Source organism: Sus scrofa, chromosome 13 (genome assembly GCF_054392235.1).
Source record: "Sus scrofa isolate SSC_HxYL_T2T_F1_AM1 chromosome 13, Sscrofa_HxYL_maternal_Yorkshire_Landrace_v2.0, whole genome shotgun sequence".
Classification (NCBI taxonomy): Eukaryota; Metazoa; Chordata; class Mammalia; order Artiodactyla; family Suidae; genus Sus; species Sus scrofa.
Window position 1 is genome coordinate 123,825,493 of NC_139395.1, and position 19,143 is coordinate 123,844,635.

A 19,143-nucleotide genomic window follows, 5' to 3' on the forward strand; every position below is an offset into this window, starting at 1 on the left:
AAATGAGCTCATTTTTCTGGCTTTTCTACAAAGGACAATTGAAACATTTAAGGCAAGATTCACTTATTTATCTCCATTTTAGAATGGAAAAAAGTAGCAGACTTCAGGTACTGGCTGAGGTTAACAAAATATGGGAAAGCTCCTTTTTTTTTTTTTTTTTTCCTTTTGGTCATCTCCTATGTAAGAATTTACATTACTATGGATATTTTATGGTAAGACACTTTTGTTTCTGACTTGCTTTATAAACCCATTTTTAAATTTAAAGGCACACAATAAAGCTTTATGCATTTATTAAAATATACACATTTTGGTAAATTTAGAATTTTCCCTTCACATCTTAATAAATCAATATATTGTCAACACTACAGTCATTTAAAAATAAAACACACTTCATAAAGTATCTGTGTATTATTTTTCTTCATGACACTACACACCCCATTGTACAGTGCACCAATGGGAATTAGAAACCACAAAACATACAAACTTCAACAAATACAACAAAGTTCATACCAAGAAAAGAAAAAAAAAAAAAAAGCAGAGAACACCACTAGAAGTTATCATCTGAAATAAGCAAGCTGTACTTTTCAAGGACTAAACAAAAATGACACAAGTTAGTAAAATTTACAAGCCGTTTTGTAACTTTGGATATGAATTAAACAGAAACATTTCTTTTCCACAGTGAGAAAAGCTAGAATGTGACTCCTTGTCATTAGATGGTGTAACTACATGGGATTAATATAGCTGCTCCTTAAAAGACCTGCAGCCCCTTCTATAAGCCAGACAGTTGAGGTATTTGTGCGCCATCATAGCATTAACAGTATCTTTGTTTTGGAAAAGGGGGTGTATGATTTCCAGGGTAGGTTCTAGCTTTTGGGAGCATGAGTGAGGGAGTGAGACAAAATACCGGCAACTGCCAAACTCAGTCAGTGGGAATGTCCAAGGAACAGCTTCTTTAATGCAACTTGAACAAATTCTTTCATAGTCTGTATTTTCTGGGGAAATTTACGTGACCCACAATTCCATTTAGCCAGTGCCACCAATGTCAATATCAGGTAAATGGGAGAGGGGAAAAAACACTGAGGGAGTCCCTAACGAAGAAAATCTAGGCTGCTCCTGTTTCCTCGTTCTAATATCAAGCCATTTTCTTTCCTTATTGTATCAAAATATACTAAATGTTCTCATAGAATAAGAAGTTACAGCTCCGGGCTTTCAGAAGATTTCAAGCCCAAAGCTGTCTTTGTGAACATCCCATGTGAATTTTGTAACACCATGAACGTAGCATACTGTTTAATGATTTTAAACATTATTTTAGTTTTACTACAGAATAGGTGTTCACTTTTGATGGGCTTCAAAACTTCCACTAATCCCTTTTGGGCTTTAAGTCCTTCAAAAAAAAAAAAAAGGAAAAAAGAAAGATAGAACTTTTTTTTTAGTGAAGTAGTTTTGGCAAAAGGCAAGTGCCTGAGTATTTCAGAACAACGTGTGAATTACTTCAGCCGGGTAAGAAGAGGAAAGCATTTTGGAAACGAAATTGCTCCTGAAGGGGAAAATTATCAGCCTTAGACACTAAACGTAGACATAAGACTAACAATTTTGTACACGAAGGGGCTTCTTGTCATCCGTCACCTTTGGGTGGAGAACTACAAACTCCTTGGTGGAACAGCATCTGGGTTCCCGCTAAGGGTGGGTCCTGCGGGTTGGGATGCTTTTCCTGCGCTTGCGCGGTTGTTTGCGCCTTATTGGCTCTTTCATGGCGGCACCGCCACTGCAGAGCTGGTGGACCCTCTCTCTTTTAAGGACCCAGAGGGCTCCTGTGGACTACCAGGTGGTCAGTGTCAGGGGGGTGCATGCATACAGGAGAAACCGAGGCTCCGCGAAAATTTTGGAGAGAAAAACCCTCCTGGACAGGTGTTGTTCTAAACAGCATGAAAATGGAGGGCAGTCATGCGGCCCTTGTTGTGAATTCGGAGGGTGATTTTCGTTTGCTCCGCCCTCCCTGCCTGCATCAGAAGCTAAGGCAGTCTCCCGAGTGCTCCATGACCCGAGAGCTTAAATCCAGGATTGGCTTTTAACTGCAGCCCAGACTTGGTGAGTTGACCCCAGCACTGGCTTCAGACGTATTTCCTGATTGTTGCCATCTCTACCCAACACGACATTCTAATCTGAGTTACACAATTAGGACACCTGTGGCTGACCCTCGGTGGGCTTCCACAGACATCTCGGCCCTAGTGAAACAGGCTCCTCTAGTTTTTTAGGCCAGTCTCAAACACCTGTAGCTTCTCTTTATGATTGGTAGAAGAGGTAGCCCTTTGTAAGGTAGATTTCCGACTAGTGGGATGTGAAGGAGGTCAGGTTCATCAACCCTTTTCAGAATGAGAGAGATTTTTTTTGAAGGAGTTTGTGTTTTGTTTCTCCAATATTATGAGATTTCTATCCTGAACAATCCACAGATTGTAGAGCAAGATGGGTTGTTAAATTCGACAACGTTTTCTCCGTTTATTAAGCAAGCTCATCATGACCATTATGATGACATTTGATTAGCTAATAGTTTGTTGCTAAGAAGTAGAACTGGCTTCTTAGCCTAATTCTATCATTCCTTTCCTTTCACTTGTTTAAAGTGGCGTTGCACTGAAGTTGAGTAAAATCTAGAGCTGAGATTTTGACTGTTTAGATCAGATGGATATAAAACATTGTTAGGTTTGGTTATTTAAACTTGTTGAAAAATTTAAAGGGACTGTGAATAATTTTGTGTTGTTTGTGTGCCTCTTAAATGATTACACTTCCAGGTTAATGATGAAATCAGGACTCAAAGGAAGAATCGTACCGAGCTTTGATAAGGATATTTTTTCCCCTTTAGTGTGTTAAATCTACTTGGAGTGTGTGATTTATTAGCTCCTTGCCTAGGCAGTTGAAGCCACTGCTCCAGCTTCTTAAAGTCCAGCCTTTTCTGATTCATACTTTCATCATTTCTTCAATGCCTCCCCAGCCAAGGAGAACCAGCCAGCTCACTTCAACATTCACAGACAGCTATCTGTGCCTCAGCCCCAACCTGCCTTCTCAGCATTATTCCTACAGTTCTATATATAAACCATGTGCCCCTGTCAAACTAGCTTCTTGCTTTTCCTTGAGGGAGGCACAGTACAAATTACTAGTCGGGAGATAGCTATCAGCCACATTTACACCTCAGTCATGCTGATCCTCCACTTGATGAGCCTCTCCTTCATTTCTACTTGACAAAATTCACTCAATCCCAAGGCTCAACACAAAGGCTGCATTCTCTCTGATCTTTCTGGTGGAGGGAGGTCTTTTCCCTGTTTGGACTTCCACACACATTTAACTCCTTCATCTCACCTGTTACCTTCACTGTTCTTTATTTATATAGCTTATTCTCCCTGTTTTTGATGCCACTGCATATAATCAGCTCTTCACAAAAGAATTGTTGAATAAATAATATTTCACTTTCCTTTCATCCATCCATCCATCTATCCATCACATCTGATCATATATTTATTGAACATCCACTGTTTGCCAGGCACATATATTTAGTAAAATCTAGCTCTGAAGCTTATTCGTGTGTTTCAATGATGTATGCTATTGTAATTCTCTGCCCTTGGGGGGAAAGAATTATTCTTATGCAGAAATACTTGCTGTCATTACCAACAATCCCATTATTTTTTAAGTTGCCCACTCATTGGCAAATTTCGCAATACATATCAAGGTTCTTCATTTGTGCACTAAATACACTTCTAGCCTTGTCTTATCTTTTCTATTTCCATTTTTATTTGCCTCAGGTTCCTCATTTAATTTTTTATCTTATGTATATTTTACCAGCCACCTCAAATCCTCTTGAAATGAAGCAGAGTACTAAGAAAACACAATTAAAATCAAATAATTGGCTCCAAACCACAAATCCACATGATGAAATCTCACTGGAATAGCTCTTGCTATAGAGAATTCAATAAAATATAGGTCTTCCTTGGGCTTCCTTTAAGGGGCTAAGTTTCTGAGGTATTAATAGGGTGCTCTTTCTTTTAACATTGTCTCACAAATGTGGTCTTAAGAAAACTAATTTGGAAAAGCTAACATAATCACTCTAGTGATTAATAGTATTTGAAAACTGCATTGTGAAATCTGGGACTGTTTCACAGAGGCCAGGAAACATGTCTATCTTGAAAAACTTTTTCTGTCATATTTAGTAATTTTTTTAAAACCAAGGTCACTGGTGAGATGACTAATCAACTTTTGAGCAATAAAGATGGCAAAGCTTAGAAAATATAGAAATACTATTTGAGAGAAATGACTCCTGAAATGAGAGTGGTTAATAAAAAGGATCTTAAAATCAGTACCAACAAGATTTAGCAAAGCATGCATTCTCTCTTCTCATGCTGCAGGAACTGCATACATCAGCTACCAGACAATTGTTACCCTCATAGGTACACCTTACTAGTGAAAGGAATCTCTTTCATTCATGTTAAAATTTTGTTATTTTGCATTCATATTTCTCTTTGAAAACTTTTAATGAATATAGCCCATCCCATGTATATGGATCTATCTCAAATTTAACAGATTATATTTTAACTAGGCAGATTTGTTGAGTCCTAAGATCAGTTAAAAACTTTTTTTTTTCACAAAAATTACTGATAATTAATTTAATTCTCAAGGATATACTTCATAGACCAGGCACTGTATCTTTATGGTTAAGGTTGGGGAGAGAAAACACGACATTGCCAAGCATTACATTAAAATGACAGAATAACCTTAGGAAACCAGAGTTCTAAACAATTAATATAGAGGAATGAAAAAGAAGATCTGGAAAATAGTAATTATTTGAATTTAAATGGTATACATTGGCTATGGGTGGGATATGCAATTAATTAAAAAAAAACTAGTTTCAGTTGACTTTTTGTTTTTTTTTTAATGTATGCTGTGTTAAAATCCAGTGAATCAACCAAGAGGACTTGTCAGGTTTGGTTGTTTTATCTACATTTATCAGGCCCCAGTGCTGCTCAGTCCTTGGGCTATGAGCTTCCTTGGGCCAATGTTACATTTCTTTTTAATCTCATTACTTAGAACTTGGTACATTTTTGATCAGTGTTAGTTTCTTGAAAAAAATGGACTTCTGCCTCCTTTCTATAATCCTGAAGCATGCCAAGATGGCACAGACCTCAACCTTTAAGAAAGAATAGACTTAAGCATTAGTTGATGTTCTGGAAAATGTTTGGCATAACACTAGATTCAGGACACAGAGAGAGTAAAGAATTTGCTGTTTTGCCCCCCTTTCAGGAAATTCTCAGCTTGATCCAAATTGTGCCTTCACATACATGTGTACACATCTCCAAGCAGCGTTGGAATCCCTATAACACCAGACTAGAATGCATTGACCATGTGTTTTTTCTTGTTGCAAATTTTCTCTTCTGGCTTGTTTCTGAGAAAATACCTTTAAGAGGCCCTCTTATGGCCCAAATTTAGACCTGATCAAGTAGATTTTTCTTTGGGCTTCAGTGAAACTGCTCTGGGAAATAGCAGGAAAAATACAAGTCTAAAAGTGAGCTATTCCAGCAGAATAAGTTTCAGAGTGAAACGTGATCTCATGGAATTCAATTACCTAAGTTGCTGTGCTTCCGTATTTTTGTTTTCAGAGTAGCACCCACCAGTCAAGTGGCTGCATATCTCAAAAAACTACAAAATTTATAATTTTAGAAATCTGAAATAGAATTTGCAATGTGATCTCAGAGTGGCTGGGTCACTTCTCCTTGTAAAGATTTTTTTATCTGATCATAAAACAAACAGCCTACTTCTTCAAGGCATATTAGTGCCATGAAATCATGCTCCCACTTTGCCTCTTTCATCATATCAGCAGGAGCTTAGAGTCTAGTGTTAGAGAAGGCATGACAGACAGTTAATTTCTGCCAGTGCCCTTCTGGCCTTCACTGTAAGAGATGATTATTTAGTTTTTTTCTGGGCATTAAGTAGAGCTTTGATGGTGCTTCTTACCATTTTGTTGAGTTTGCATGACTTTTATGGTGCATCTGAAATCTTTGGGGTTATGGTCTCAGAGTCCCTGAACTTTGCTGCATCCTGAAGTTCTAGTTTGGAGACTCTGAGAACCTTGGCAAATAAAAAGAAGCATGCATCTCCATGAATTTGTTTTTGTGAAATTTCAGGACAAAATGTTGCTTGCTGAGGAAGTGCCAAGTGCCACCTGACCTCAGTGAGCAGCTCACAGCCCAGCATGCTGAGAACAGCGCTTTGCCCTGTGGTCTCAGGTGATTGAGATGCTGCCTTTCGCCCACCCCCACCTGCTTTGGCACCTCTCCCAGAGGAGCTGCAGCCTCAGTGCAGTTCAAGAATTTTACTCCCTGCTTCTTGGGCCTTAGTAAAAAGTGAAAAGATTCAACCGGCAAAGCAAACGCCTGGGAAACATTTGCTGCTACCAGCTTTGGTGGTTGCAGTTTAGAATTTCTTGTAGCTTTTTTTTTTTTTCTTACAAGGGGACCATTTATGGGACCTGTGTGAAACCCTTTGACAGAACTGTCCTGAAGAGCAGAAGTGGCAAATGACACGCTGTGACTAGGGACTGACTTTGGGGGAGGCTGGAATTTTGAAATGAGAGCCAAAGAAGTTTCTACCTCCTAGCCCACAGGTTACATTACTGAAAGTAAATCATCAACATTTCTACACCTTTCTTGGGTGTTTGCTCTTACTCCGGAGAGTAATCTAACTCATCGTTTGCAATCAGGGCCTCTGAGTTCTGTTTGTGTTTGCTTTTGCTCTTCGCTTTGCTGCTGGTCCGGGTGTTTGCCTGCGCATCTGACATCTGCTGGTAATAGAAGCCTTTGTCTTCAGCCGGCCCGCCCCAGTTCTCCTGGCTCTCACCCTCAGTGGCATAGGAGAAACCCTCCTCCACTGAGAAGGGGTCATCCACGTCGTAGCGCTGGTACATGCTTTGGTGCAGGGCTTCTTCTCGGGCACTGATTTCCAGGGTGCTGTTCCAGATGCCATACCCAAAATAAATGAGCATACCTGCAGTGGGGGCGGGGGTGGGGGAAAGCACAAGTGAGTAGGCAGTTTCTTTGGAACCATAGGACAAGCAGGGAGATCACTCCCAATGGTGAAAGCAGAGCAGGTGGTTGGATGTGTTTTCCTTAGTCTACACAGTGTTTTGTAAAGACCCCAATTAGATGCCATTTAAAAGTTGAGAGGTCTTACATTAAGCAACATACATTTACAGCTTCTCCTAAAAACGTCAGAAGGTCTGACAACACTGTACCCACACTCCTGTATGGAGACTTTTGGCTGGAGGCGAGAATTGGCTGCCTATGTAGACAGGCTGTGGGCTGGTGAGGTCACCTTAGTCCCCACCTCCTCTTTGGATGTACAGGGTGCCACTATACTCATGAGGTGCCAGCCAGGAATTTACATTTTCTACCCTGGGTTAAATAGTTCCATGCCAACAGTATATTCCCACCTTTCTCGTAGCATTTTATTAGCTCCCACTTAGGGACTCTGTCTTTTATTTCACTACTTAGCAACATGCATATATTAGCCTATGATTTACTTTGCCGTTTTTCATTCACCAAAGACATACTACATTACTGCCACTCAGAGCTTTCACTCTTGGACTCTCAGAATGTCTATTGTGCCACCGTTATGGCCCTTAGAACATCAGTTGTGTGATAGTCTGTGTGCACAGGATGGTTCTGTTTTATAGACTCTGCAGAAATCTGGCACTTAATGAATGTTTGTTGAAGGAATGAATGAGAACTGATGAGCATGAAATATCCAGGGCAACCTCCTCATTTTTATATCATTCCAGGCAAAGGAAAGAAACCTGCCTTCCTAGTTAATATGTAGCATTAATATGGGCTAATGCTTCATTTCTATTAGAATTTTTAGGAAAAAATATATGAAGATAGTCTGAGAGCCTCCATATTTGACTTTGAAAAGCCCATGAAGGCTCAGGGCCTGGAACACTGAAAATCATAGCCTTTGAGGCCATGGGGCATGATGGTTAAGAGTGTGAGGCCTGGGTTCAAATCCTGCCTTCATCACTATTAGCTGATCAACCCTCAACCAGTTACAGAGTCCCTCGGTACCTCTGCTTCTATGAAGCCATGAGAGTATTGTCCCTATACAATGGGGTTGCTATGAGGAGGAAATGAGATAAGCAGTGGCTCTCAACCCTGGCTGCCCCTGGAGAGTCATGAGTTTTTGCACAACCCTGATACTGGAGATTCTGATTTAATTGGTCTGCAATGTGACCCAAGCATAGGTGTTTGTAGAACTTCACAGGTGATTCCAGTGGTCAGGTAAGGCTAAGAAACCCTGAGATCAAACACATTAAAGCTCCTGATGCGTATCTTCACTGCCAACTCCAGCCATTTTGTGGCCGGGCCACTGGGGGCCCCTCGGTTGTGCACCCTCCTTTCAGGCCCCAATACCCCCTTCTGGGTGGCACTAGTCTCTTTGATTTTGCTAACTCCGTGGGCATCTGCTGGGCTGTTTGCTTAGTATCACAAGGTGAAGCCCGTTTTCCGTTTTGGTGCTTGAGGTATCATGCTTCCTTTTGAATTTGAAGTGTGTCTTTTTAAGCTTGAATTTCTACCTCTTGGTCTCAAGTGGCTCACCCCCGCCCCTTCTCCCATTGAAATCAACTTTCCAGGAGCCAAAGTAAGCAGAGATTTATAGTCCTAATTGGTAATAAATCCTGGAGCTAATCATTTGCAGATGTAGCCATTCTCAAATAGCGACTTCATTTTTCTGAGCATGAATCTTTATTCTTTCTTGTCTGAGGGTGGCTGATGGCCATGGGGGATAGTTACTATCCTTGGGAAGAACAAGGCACCAAATTAAGGCCTCTTCTTAAAAGGCCAGCATGCAGCTTCTTAGAGAGTACCTCTGGTGGAAGCATGTTTGAAATCTCAGAATAAATTTCAGGGAACTGAGTTTATCATCAGGCACACACCTTCTTTTGCCCAGTTTTTCTTTCTTGCTATCTTTTCTCCTAGACATTCAGGCAGGTGCCAAGGCTTGCCTCCTCCTGCTTGGTTATATCTATCTATATCTATATCTAAAATATCAATTCTTTATCTCTGATCCCCTTCTCAGATTGTATTTATAAGCATGTTGTTTCCCTGCTAAACTTAATACTTTTTTTTTTCTTTCTTCCTTGCCCCTAGCTTCTCCCCTCTGTGCTACACATGTCATATCCTCATTCAAGCACTGGTTTGATATCTATTCTGACAGACTTTCCTCTGCCCCTACCAGGTATTGGGGTGTCAGGTAGATTAGTTTATGGGAACTCTCTGAGAGTCTTGGTGTGCTTCTTCATAGAATCATAATCGTGGATATTTAGAGCTGGAAAAGAGTCTATGTCATTAGTCTATTTGAATACCTTTATTTCACAGAAGAGGGAATAGAAACTGGAAAAGACTTAAGTCACTTGCCTGGGTCTGCGAGGGGCAGTACCAGCATTCTATGCGGATAGAGAGAAGGCTCTAGCTTATCCAATCCTTTATACCCCCATCCCTTGCTGGGTTATAGACCATGCATAGTGCAGTAAATATTCAGTAATAGGTCTTATTTGGGGAGTGGCCTGACCCAGAGGGAACATAAGTGTGTGTGTGTACACAGGCACCCGTGTGCACACACATAAATATATTTCTGTACACAAATGTGTTGACTGTGATTCCTTTGCAAAAGCAATCCATGGAAACCTGCCACATAAATATTTATGGGCCTTTTAATGTTTGCTCTGAGCCCCCTATAGTTTCACAGGTATGTACCTCTGTCTTCAAAAATACGTATCAGATATGAGTGCTGTGAACCAAGAAGCCACTGCATGCATGCAGCCTGACAGCATGAATAGCTGGCTTGGGCAAACATGTTCTCCTAGGGCTTGGCATTCTGTCTGCCTTTATCTTTCTTGCTGGCCCTTGAGTTAATTCAGGAACAGTGGTATGAGGCAGAGAAGGATTGGAGAAAAGGGAAGATGGAGGTGGACAAAGAAACAGAGGGGAACAAATGAAGGGAGAGAGCGAGGGAGGAGAGAGAGGAGAGAAACATGTATTACCATCTGTCGCACATAAACAAGGGCTTTGTATTGGAGGAGTAAACAGAGCTGCTAAAAGCCTCCTGTGTAGAAGTGTTTTGTTTCTGCTCCTTTTTTCAGTTGGCTTAGAGAACTAAGCATGAAGTAGTTTCTGAAAAATCTGTAGGGATTCTGGGAATCCTGAATCATCTGGACTAAACTTCACCCAACACCTCTGGGCACCTAGGTCCTGCAGTGATGCATCCTTTATGTTGCACCTTTCCCTCAAAATGTTATACAAATGTTATCTTTTAGATGCCTCCTAACTTGTTTGAGTGTGTGTGTGTGTGTGTGTAGGTTATGGTTATGTGTGTTTCACAGACGGGAAACTGGGGCACAAGACAAAACACAGGATTTTCCACAGGCACACAGTCAATGTTTAGTGTTTGGACTGTGGATGGTTCTGTGCCCCTCTGTGTCCTCCTAATCCAGCTGCTTTCACCTGTTTGTTTCCCCCACCTAGCCATGGTGGCTGCCAGGTATAGACTGATTGGAAACAATATTGCTTTACTTTACTTTTGAAGAATTTAAAACATGTAGGAGTGGAGACAATGGTAATAAAGAAGCCCGCATACTCATCATTAACCCCTTCCCTTCTGATACCCACCCCCTGCCTCTTTCTCTTTAGATTATTTTGAAAAAAAAAAAAAAAACCCATTTCATCCTGTTTCATCTGTAAATGTTTTAGTAGGTATCTGTAAAATAAACTCCTTTAAAAGACTTAGTCCATTATCACATCTGTAAACTAATATCATTTGATATCCAGGAGCATTAAAATTTCCCTAATTATTATATATATGGGGATAAACTCTTCACTTTTCTAGGCTGCTTTTCTAGGCTATATACTTATTCCAGTGATGCTGTCATTGCGTGAAATAGCCTTTGTGTCCTGTTATTTAGGTTGTTGCTGAGATTGGCATCATACTTGTTTGTAAACCCTTACAGATGGCAAAGTTTTATCTTTTGAGAGTGGATTTGCTTTTGGCATAAGCCAGAAGTCATTTGGAACCAAGCCTCAAGAGTAAGATGGCTAATGGATAAATAATATGATTTATTCCATTTGGACTTATTTAATTCTCTTGTTCCATAAAAACTGAGATCTACTGCTTTGTAGCTTCACATCTGATATGTGAATAAATGAAAGGCAGATGAGATGTTAAAAATCAGAAGCACATCAGCTTTTGCACTACAGCAGGGTCTTGGAGGCCTCTCTGCTGGGCTGGAGTTAATTATTTAGTTCATGGATCACGGGGGAAGGGAATTTTTTAGTTGGTGGATGATGGGGGAAGGGGGGCTCAGGCAGCACCTAGTTAGTAGTAGGCACAGAAGTGTTTCAATATTTTAATAGCATCTATAGCTTTACTGGGTGCTCAGTAATGGAATGAGTCCCTTGAGAGGCTGTTAGCACCGATGGGAAGCATTCAAAGGGAGGCTCTGGCTTCTTTTCCAGACAAAAGTTCCCAGATGGGAACTAGACAAGATGAAGAATCATGCCTTTAGCAATTGAATGGACTTTCTTTATGTAATATAACACCTTGTGATTGGAAACCCCTTTATAACAAATGCCCTTTCTCATCCATCATCCCAGAGAAGTTAAGAACTAAGTAATATGTCAGTGATGGAAATGGTACTGGAGCTTTCATCTCTTGAATCTAAGTGGAGGGTTGCTCCCATACTATCCAGGGGCCTCCAGGGAGGGTTTGGGGATGCCTGGCTGCCTTCAGGATGCTGGGGCACCTCAGAATCAGCTGGGGAAACACCTACTTATTCCACTTGTGTTGGTCCATCCTAAGCATATTAAACAAATGACTCCCAACCCTACAAGTGAGAGGGGTAGAGGTAGGGCGAGAGGGTCCTCTGGATCATGTGGGAGAAATCCTAGAACAAAAACTCAACTCTGAGAAGAGAGTGGGTGACCTGGGACTAGAGAGATTTCCAAGTCTGTAGGAACAAGCTAAGGTTGTGAAGCAGGTGCCTGACCTCTGGAGTCCCCTAGGAGCTTCCTGTCTACTGCATGCAGCTCCATGCTCAGGGCTCTTGGGGCAGAGGAGGTGGGTCACCTGACCTCAGGCTGGGTGGAGCTGCCTCTTCCTGGGGTGCACTTTCCATCAGGAAGCCCTGCCCGCTGCAGATAACTAAGGTGCTTTGTTATGCCCAGACCGTTTTCATTTTTACTACTCTGGGATCAACTTTCCAAAACATACACTTGCTAATGCATACATGAAGACTGGATGGTAATGAGAAGGTGGCCTCACATCCAGCACAGTCCCCACCAACTCCCACTTTACTGATTATTTTTAAAATACCACCACAAGCCCTTTTGATTATAATAACAGTAAGGTTTGTTTAATATGGTGTGGCCAGGAAGAGCAGGCTCAGGATGAAATGGGGACCAGGGGAGCATCTCTCCTGGCCCTGCAGCTGATCTAACATCAAGTCATGTTCTTTAGGCCTCAGTTTCCCATTTGCAAAATGGAGCTGGGGACCCTTATTTTATTTGAGGAGTGCAATGGCTATGAGACAGAATGCAGTCTTGTTAAGGAATATTAAAATGCTCAGTAATCCAAGTCAGCAATTCCATCTCTAACTCAGCAGAAGCCCAAGGGAAATGTGTCCATGTGTTCACCAAAAACATGTACAAGAATGTTTGTAGCAGTCCTGCTTGTAACAACCCCAGACTGGAAGCATGCTCAATGTCCACGGACACTAGAACAGAGAAATCGATTGTGATATATCAACACAGTGGAACACTCGATGGCAAGGAGAACAAACAAACGGAAACTACAGGCACATGTGGATGAATCTCACAAATGTAAGGCTGAGGGAGAGAAGCCTATCACCTGCCCTTTCACTGTGGTGGTGGTGTCTGTTTTGGGTGCCCTGCACTGGTCCCCTCCGCCTTCATTCTCAACTGCCTCCTTCTCCTGAGGCCTTTCCCTGTGCAGCCCAGCACCTTTGCCAGCAGGCAGCCTCAGGTGTTGCAGGATTTATTTGCACCCTCTCTTCTTCTTGGAATCACCCTGGCCCTGTTGCCTCCTCATCCTGACCTCTGTGATTTTAGTTGCTCTTCTGGGCATGATTTGATGTTGAAGCTGTCAGTTGTTTTCTCATCTTTTCAAAGGAGAATTTCAAACTTATTTACAGGACATACCATCAGGAATTTATCTTGGTGCCCTCTCTGGTCCCAATTCATGGCCCCCTTCTCTCCTTCCTCTTCCCTTCATCACAGTGGCTGCTTTGGATTAGTTTCCAATAGGATTTCAGATGAGAGCTCAGGCAAAGGTGTATAGCATCTTCTCTTTGGGGGTATTTATGGTTTAGTATAGGATTTATGAGGGCCATTCCCAGATCACAAGTCCTATCTATTCTCTAAAGCTATAGATAAGAATTAAGTTTTCCTCAGAGGAACTGCAAAAATTCCAAATGAACACTTGACAGTCCCCAGAGTAAGGGTGCCTTTGACGTGATTAATTTACAATAAAGGTGCACAGGGACCAGTAGACCTGACAGATGCCTGGAAAATACCATCGAACAGTGTTCTCACTGGTTCCAGCTGGTTTCATATTCTCTGAGATACTGCCCAACCCCTTGAGGTATCTTTTACAAAACTGCATCATCTATGAGAAAAGGGAAATTAAGTCTGCTTTGTGCTCCTTTTGTTGGGATTTTTAAACATTTGCTGTTTTCTATTTCTCTTGTCTAAAGGGAAAGAAACAAGTGCTGGGTAATCTTGTGGGGACTGTACCTTGTTTCATGCTATGAATTGTGCTCTTCTGAAGGTCGAATGTAGCAAAACATTGTTTTAAAATGCTGTAATTAAGATTCATTTAGAGAAGGTTGGGCAAAAAAATGTGTCTAAGAAGATTATCAAGTTATGACTCAGCCTAACCATGTAAATATTTTAAAAAAGTGGCTGATGTTTCATAAGAAGCTCCATTTAGAAATCTCTCTACTGTTCTCCCCAGGAAACTTGTGTTATGAATTGAGAGATTAAGAAGAATAATGTGACATTTTTTTGAGGCTCAGAATTTAGAGATGGGATATTTATTCTGTAAGGCTATTAAAGATTTTATAAACCAATTTAGGGTTGTGGGATGGATATATTTTATATATGCAAAAATATGGAGCTTATAATTAAATTACCTGCCTTGCTTGCTAATATATTTTTTAAATGATTTTTATTTTTTTCCATCATAGCTGGTTTACAGTATGCTAATATCTTCTTTTCGTTAGATCAGTGGTTCTCAAATTTGAGCATGCATCAGAATTACCTGGAGGGCTTGGTAAATTGCCCTCAGAGGTTCTGATTCTGTCTGTTGGTCTGGGGTGGGGTCTGAAATTGGCATTTCAAACTAGTATCCACAAAATACTGATACTGCTGGTCTGGGACCACACTTTGAGAACCACTGTTCTAGATCATTGAAACCTGGCTATACTTTCAAATTACAAAAGGGAGCTTTAAAAATACTGCGTGCTTGGCCTTATGAGACCAACTGAATCAGAGCATCTCTTTGGGGGGGATCCTGGGCATAGAATTTTTCGGAAGTGACTCAGGTGATTCTGAGTGTATTCAGGGTTGCAAATCTTTGTTCTAGGTGAAGTTTACTCATGTACCAGCTTTCAAAGATCATGATACCAAAGCAGTTAGTGTCTAGCAGCTGTGTGCTTACTGAAGTACAGACTCAAGTGCCCTCTGTCTGGCCAGCCCAGGCTGCAGGGTGGCATCCTCCCATGCCAAGGAGTCTCAGTTTCTAGAGCCAGTGTGAAATTTGTGCTATCAGCAAGATTACAAAAGGCTCTCTGGGAGTTGTCTTCTGCCTGATAACTAGAAGGGCAGCCTGAGTCAGAACAGGTTCACGTTGTACTTTAGCATGTGATAGCTAGTCTGGGGAACAATGAATCATTTTAGAGTTTTAAAAGTAAGTCAAGAAAGAAATAGTTCTTATTACTTTTCCTGACATTTTCAGCAACCAGATCAAGGTTAGAATTATCTGCAGTTTTACAGATGAGTAAACTGAGGCCCCAAGGAGTTAACTGAACTTTCCAAGGTTACAAGGAAGTGGCTATGATTTCAACTTGGTGCTGTCTGACTCCAAGGGCAATTGCCTCTGCCACCACCCTGCTTTTGCAAAACTCCTCTGGTGCTCCAGAAACATGGATATTATGTAGGACCAAGTACATAATTGGTGGGTTCCAGTGCAAAATGAAACCATGGACCCTCTTGTTAGAAAATTGTTAAGAATCGAAGAAGACAGCACCAGAGCATTAAACCAAGTGTGGGGCCCAGTGTGACTCCACAGATCATCTACCCATGAAGCCAGCTCTGATGTTATGTGTTAATCTGTACAGGCCACATATCAAACATTCTGAGCAAATAAAGTTGCTCAGAGGCACTCGGGTGGGGAGGTAGGAGCCCCAGATCTAAGCATGGAGATTTCTAAAGTATAGTAATAACTCTGTGAATAAGTTCCTATTACTCCTTTTGACTTCGAGCATGTTATTTAACTTCTTGGAGGTTCAGTTTACTTCCTATAAAATTGAGGGAGAAGTGGGGAAGTGGTGGACCATGTCAGTATTTCTCAAACTTTATATTTATTTAGATTTATATACTGTATTTTTAGTAGGGTGACTATGATCATGGACTCTGGACCCACACCACCAGTTCTAATTTGGCTTTGCAAATTCTAACTATCTGACCTCAGTCAAGTGCCTCAGTTTCCTTATCTGTAAAATGGAGGTGGTTGTGAGGATTAACTAAGTTAATATAAATAGAGCCCCTGGAATGATGACTGAAATGTGACAAATGTTGTATGTGTTAATTATTACTTTGAATCATATGGCACATGTATTAGTACTAATGTATTTCCTTAATTTGACTCACTTTTAAAATTTAAAAATAATCAGATTCATGTGAATAAGTGAAAGTAAATAATAACTATATAATATTAAATAATTCATTCATATACTTGCTAAAATCAGTCCAAATATTAGCAGTGGAATGGTCACTACACTCTGGGGAACATTGTATTAGATGTTGAAGGCTTCTTCTGGCTTGAATAACCCAGGAAAAAATGAGTAAATTCACGTGTATTTGCGTCTATGCCTTCATTCAATTGAGAAATACGTGACTCTAATATTTCTACTGACTTCAGTCATTTCTATTGATGGTAGCATTTGTTCATTGCTTAGCTTCTTGTTCCAGTAGAAAAATGTTTAAACAGAAAAGAGATATTTGTGAATAAATCACATAAATGCTTAGAATTTTTATAAGTCAGTGGGGTCCTCTCAAGAGATCCCTGAAGTCTAACAAAGGATGAGGCTTCGGGTAGTGAGAAATGGGTACACAGTGCTTCCAGGAAGGCAGAGGCTGGCCTCAGAGGTGAGGAATCTGCTGGGAGACATATGCCCTTTCCTTTGAGTACTGTTTTCCCCTGCTTCCCACTATCTGAATCCTGTCTTACAGGCCCAGTTCAGATGCTGCCTTCTCAAAGTCCTTTCCAGCTATTCTGATCGGAAGTTTCTTTTTTTCTCATCTGGAGTGCTTTATAATCATAGGGCGGTATTTATTAAGCACAGACTGTGTTCTGGGTACAGAAGGCACCAAGTTGAACCCATATCCCTGACCTGGAGGAGTGGATGGGCTACAACTCAGTGAGTCTCTATGATGCCTTCCCCATGTATCTGTCTTGCCCCTCCTTAAGATGGGGTTACTTATTCTTTACTTTCCTATTCCTTAAAGCACTCTAAGGATCCTTCTTAGCTAAGTATTTGTTGCCAGAGACCCCAGGGTTACCAAGTTGTATAGGAAATAGAAAAATAGTAACTTTAAAATTAGTTTTCACTTAAACATCCCTCTCAAGGTGTCATGAGCACCAATCACCAGCCATTTCATAAACATCAGTGACAGTCATAGAGGATAAATATTTAATGTGAATATAATATAAATTGGTCCTAAAGGAAAACTAGAAATCTTGGGAAAGATACAGGACATCCTGAAGCAATGAAAGTGAGTTTAGAGAGAGAAGTGGTACTTCACTCAAAGCTGTGGACATCAAGGACCTGACAGAGTCCTATTAGTTGTTGACAGAACAAGAGAAAATCAATGGGATGATGTGTGATGGGTACTTCCCAAGAGAATGATTGGAATATTAAAGGGTTAAGAAAGACCTTGGGAAAGAATGAAAAACTCTTGAATATTTTACAAAAGTCATTAAATAGTGAGGGCTGTTAAATTGTGTCATGATACACTTTTGTCTAAAAAATTGTGCCAAAAACCTATGCTTAATTTATACTTTGCTTCTTTAAAAATATGGCATGATTGCTATTTTAATTTTGTCAAATATAAGATAAATAAAATTTTTAATAATTTTTTAGTTTCATAATTTTTAGTTTTTAAGAATTCCACTCAACCTTTCCCACCCTTGCTTTTATATGTAATTTTTGTCATTTTAAAAATGTGGATTCATTTTAAATGGACTTTCTATGGTACTAATTATCCACAAGAACGTCCAGTAATAGTATTCAATGAAGTGAGGGACTGATCAGTATCATTCTTCAGAATCACCAACCAAGATCTTAACAGGCAGAATGGGCACAGTTGGCTCTTTTGACCCTAAAGCAGAAAGCAAGAATCCACAGAAACAACCAGCCAGATTTCTCTTGGATTGGGGATGCTGAGTCCAGCTAGGAAGTAGTTTTGGGATAATCCTGGACAAGGCCTTAATAAGGGACCTCCCAAGGCTCCAAAGGAAGTTGCTTACCCACAAAGCACCAGACCGCAAACCGGATCCAGGTGATGGTGGAGAGCTTTAGCATGAGATAGATGTTCACCAGCATGGCAAAGGCAGGCACAAAGGGGAGGCAGGGAGCCATATAGGGCAGCTTCTTGGGGTTCTCTGGCTGCTGTAGGATCACAAATACCAGGGCACTGATCAGCAGCACCATTAGAATGACCAGAAGGATGGCCCACCAGCTCTGCTCCGAAATGTAGTCGGAACCAAAGATAATGAAGGAGCAGAAGATGAACATGAGGATGAAGAGCAGGAGCACACAGATGGTCACCGTGTGCCCTGTAGCTGCTGTGGGCCGATCCATCTTGCCTGGAAGGCCCAGCCGGATCCTCATGGTGTAGTAACGGGGCCCAATCAGCTTCTTTAACTTGATGAGATAAATGTTTTCAGATTCATCAGCTTCTATGCCTGTGGTCATGTCCACGGTGCCATAGTTTGGGTGGTTGACATTGTAGGTTGACTTGTCTGATTTCCCTATGAGCATCTCATTGTCACCCAAGGATGGTAAGTTCTTGGCCCCACATGTGTTGGTGGCTGGGCCGGAAAACTCTTCCCCTTCACTCACAGGAGAACAAACTTCCTTTTCACAGTCAGCCAGAATCCCCTCCTTCTTCTTTGTGTGCTCCTCAGACAAGAACTTGACAAACCCATCAATGTCACTCTCTGGCTGGTATCGAAGGAGCAAGACGCAGACAGAGACTAAGGTGTAGGCAAGGAGGGTGCCGATGGACATCATCTCGATCAGGTCTCTCAGGCTGACTAATAGGGAGAGGAGAGCTGCCAGGAACCCTGACACGATGCAGGCCACCACTGGGGTCTCTGTGTAGGAGCTCACATGAGCCAGGAACCTGGAGGGAGGGGCAACAGAGGGTTAGTGGTGAGCTGCACTTGGTGATTGATTCAACCTGACTTAACACCTCCTGGTCCTGCTTCTCCAGTGTACTTCTGGATTCATTGCTTTAAATCCAGCTGCTGTTCCTACCCCAGGGCTTGATTCCTGGAATGTAATTTAAACAGAATTTACTTTAATTCCTTGGATTTGAAGCAGACTTCTTTATTATAAAGTTCCTACTTCATTATGTGGTGTGATGGGCTTACTGAATCTAGGAGGTTTTCAGAAATCTCAATTGAAGCCCAGACATTGCGTTGAGGAAGGCATAGTTGAAGAAGTCACACACCTGCTTGGGGGTCCTTCACACCTGTGTTACCCAAAGTGTGGTCCATGGATCAGCAGCACTGGCATCACCTTGGAGCTTGTAAGAA

The 19,143-nt window shown here is 41.3% G+C and overlaps 1 protein-coding gene across 2 annotated transcripts in view; it reads right to left on the reverse strand.

Annotated features, from left to right (window-relative positions):
• Positions 1–273: 273 nt before the first annotated feature.
• SLC7A14 (solute carrier family 7 member 14) overlaps positions 274–19,143 on the reverse strand; it is a 122,914-nt gene continuing 104,044 nt past the window's right edge. The window contains exons 8-9 of one of the 2 annotated variants that reach the window (XM_021068226.2): positions 17,851–18,728; positions 274–7,023 (exon numbers count right to left, since the gene is read on the reverse strand). In XM_021068226.2, coding sequence (XP_020923885.1) covers positions 6,701–7,023; positions 17,851–18,728 — 1,201 coding nt within the window. In that variant the 3' untranslated portion in view covers positions 274–6,700. The remainder of the gene's footprint in view (positions 7,024–17,850; positions 18,729–19,143) is intronic. The other variant, NM_001243461.1, reaches the window with a different exon arrangement.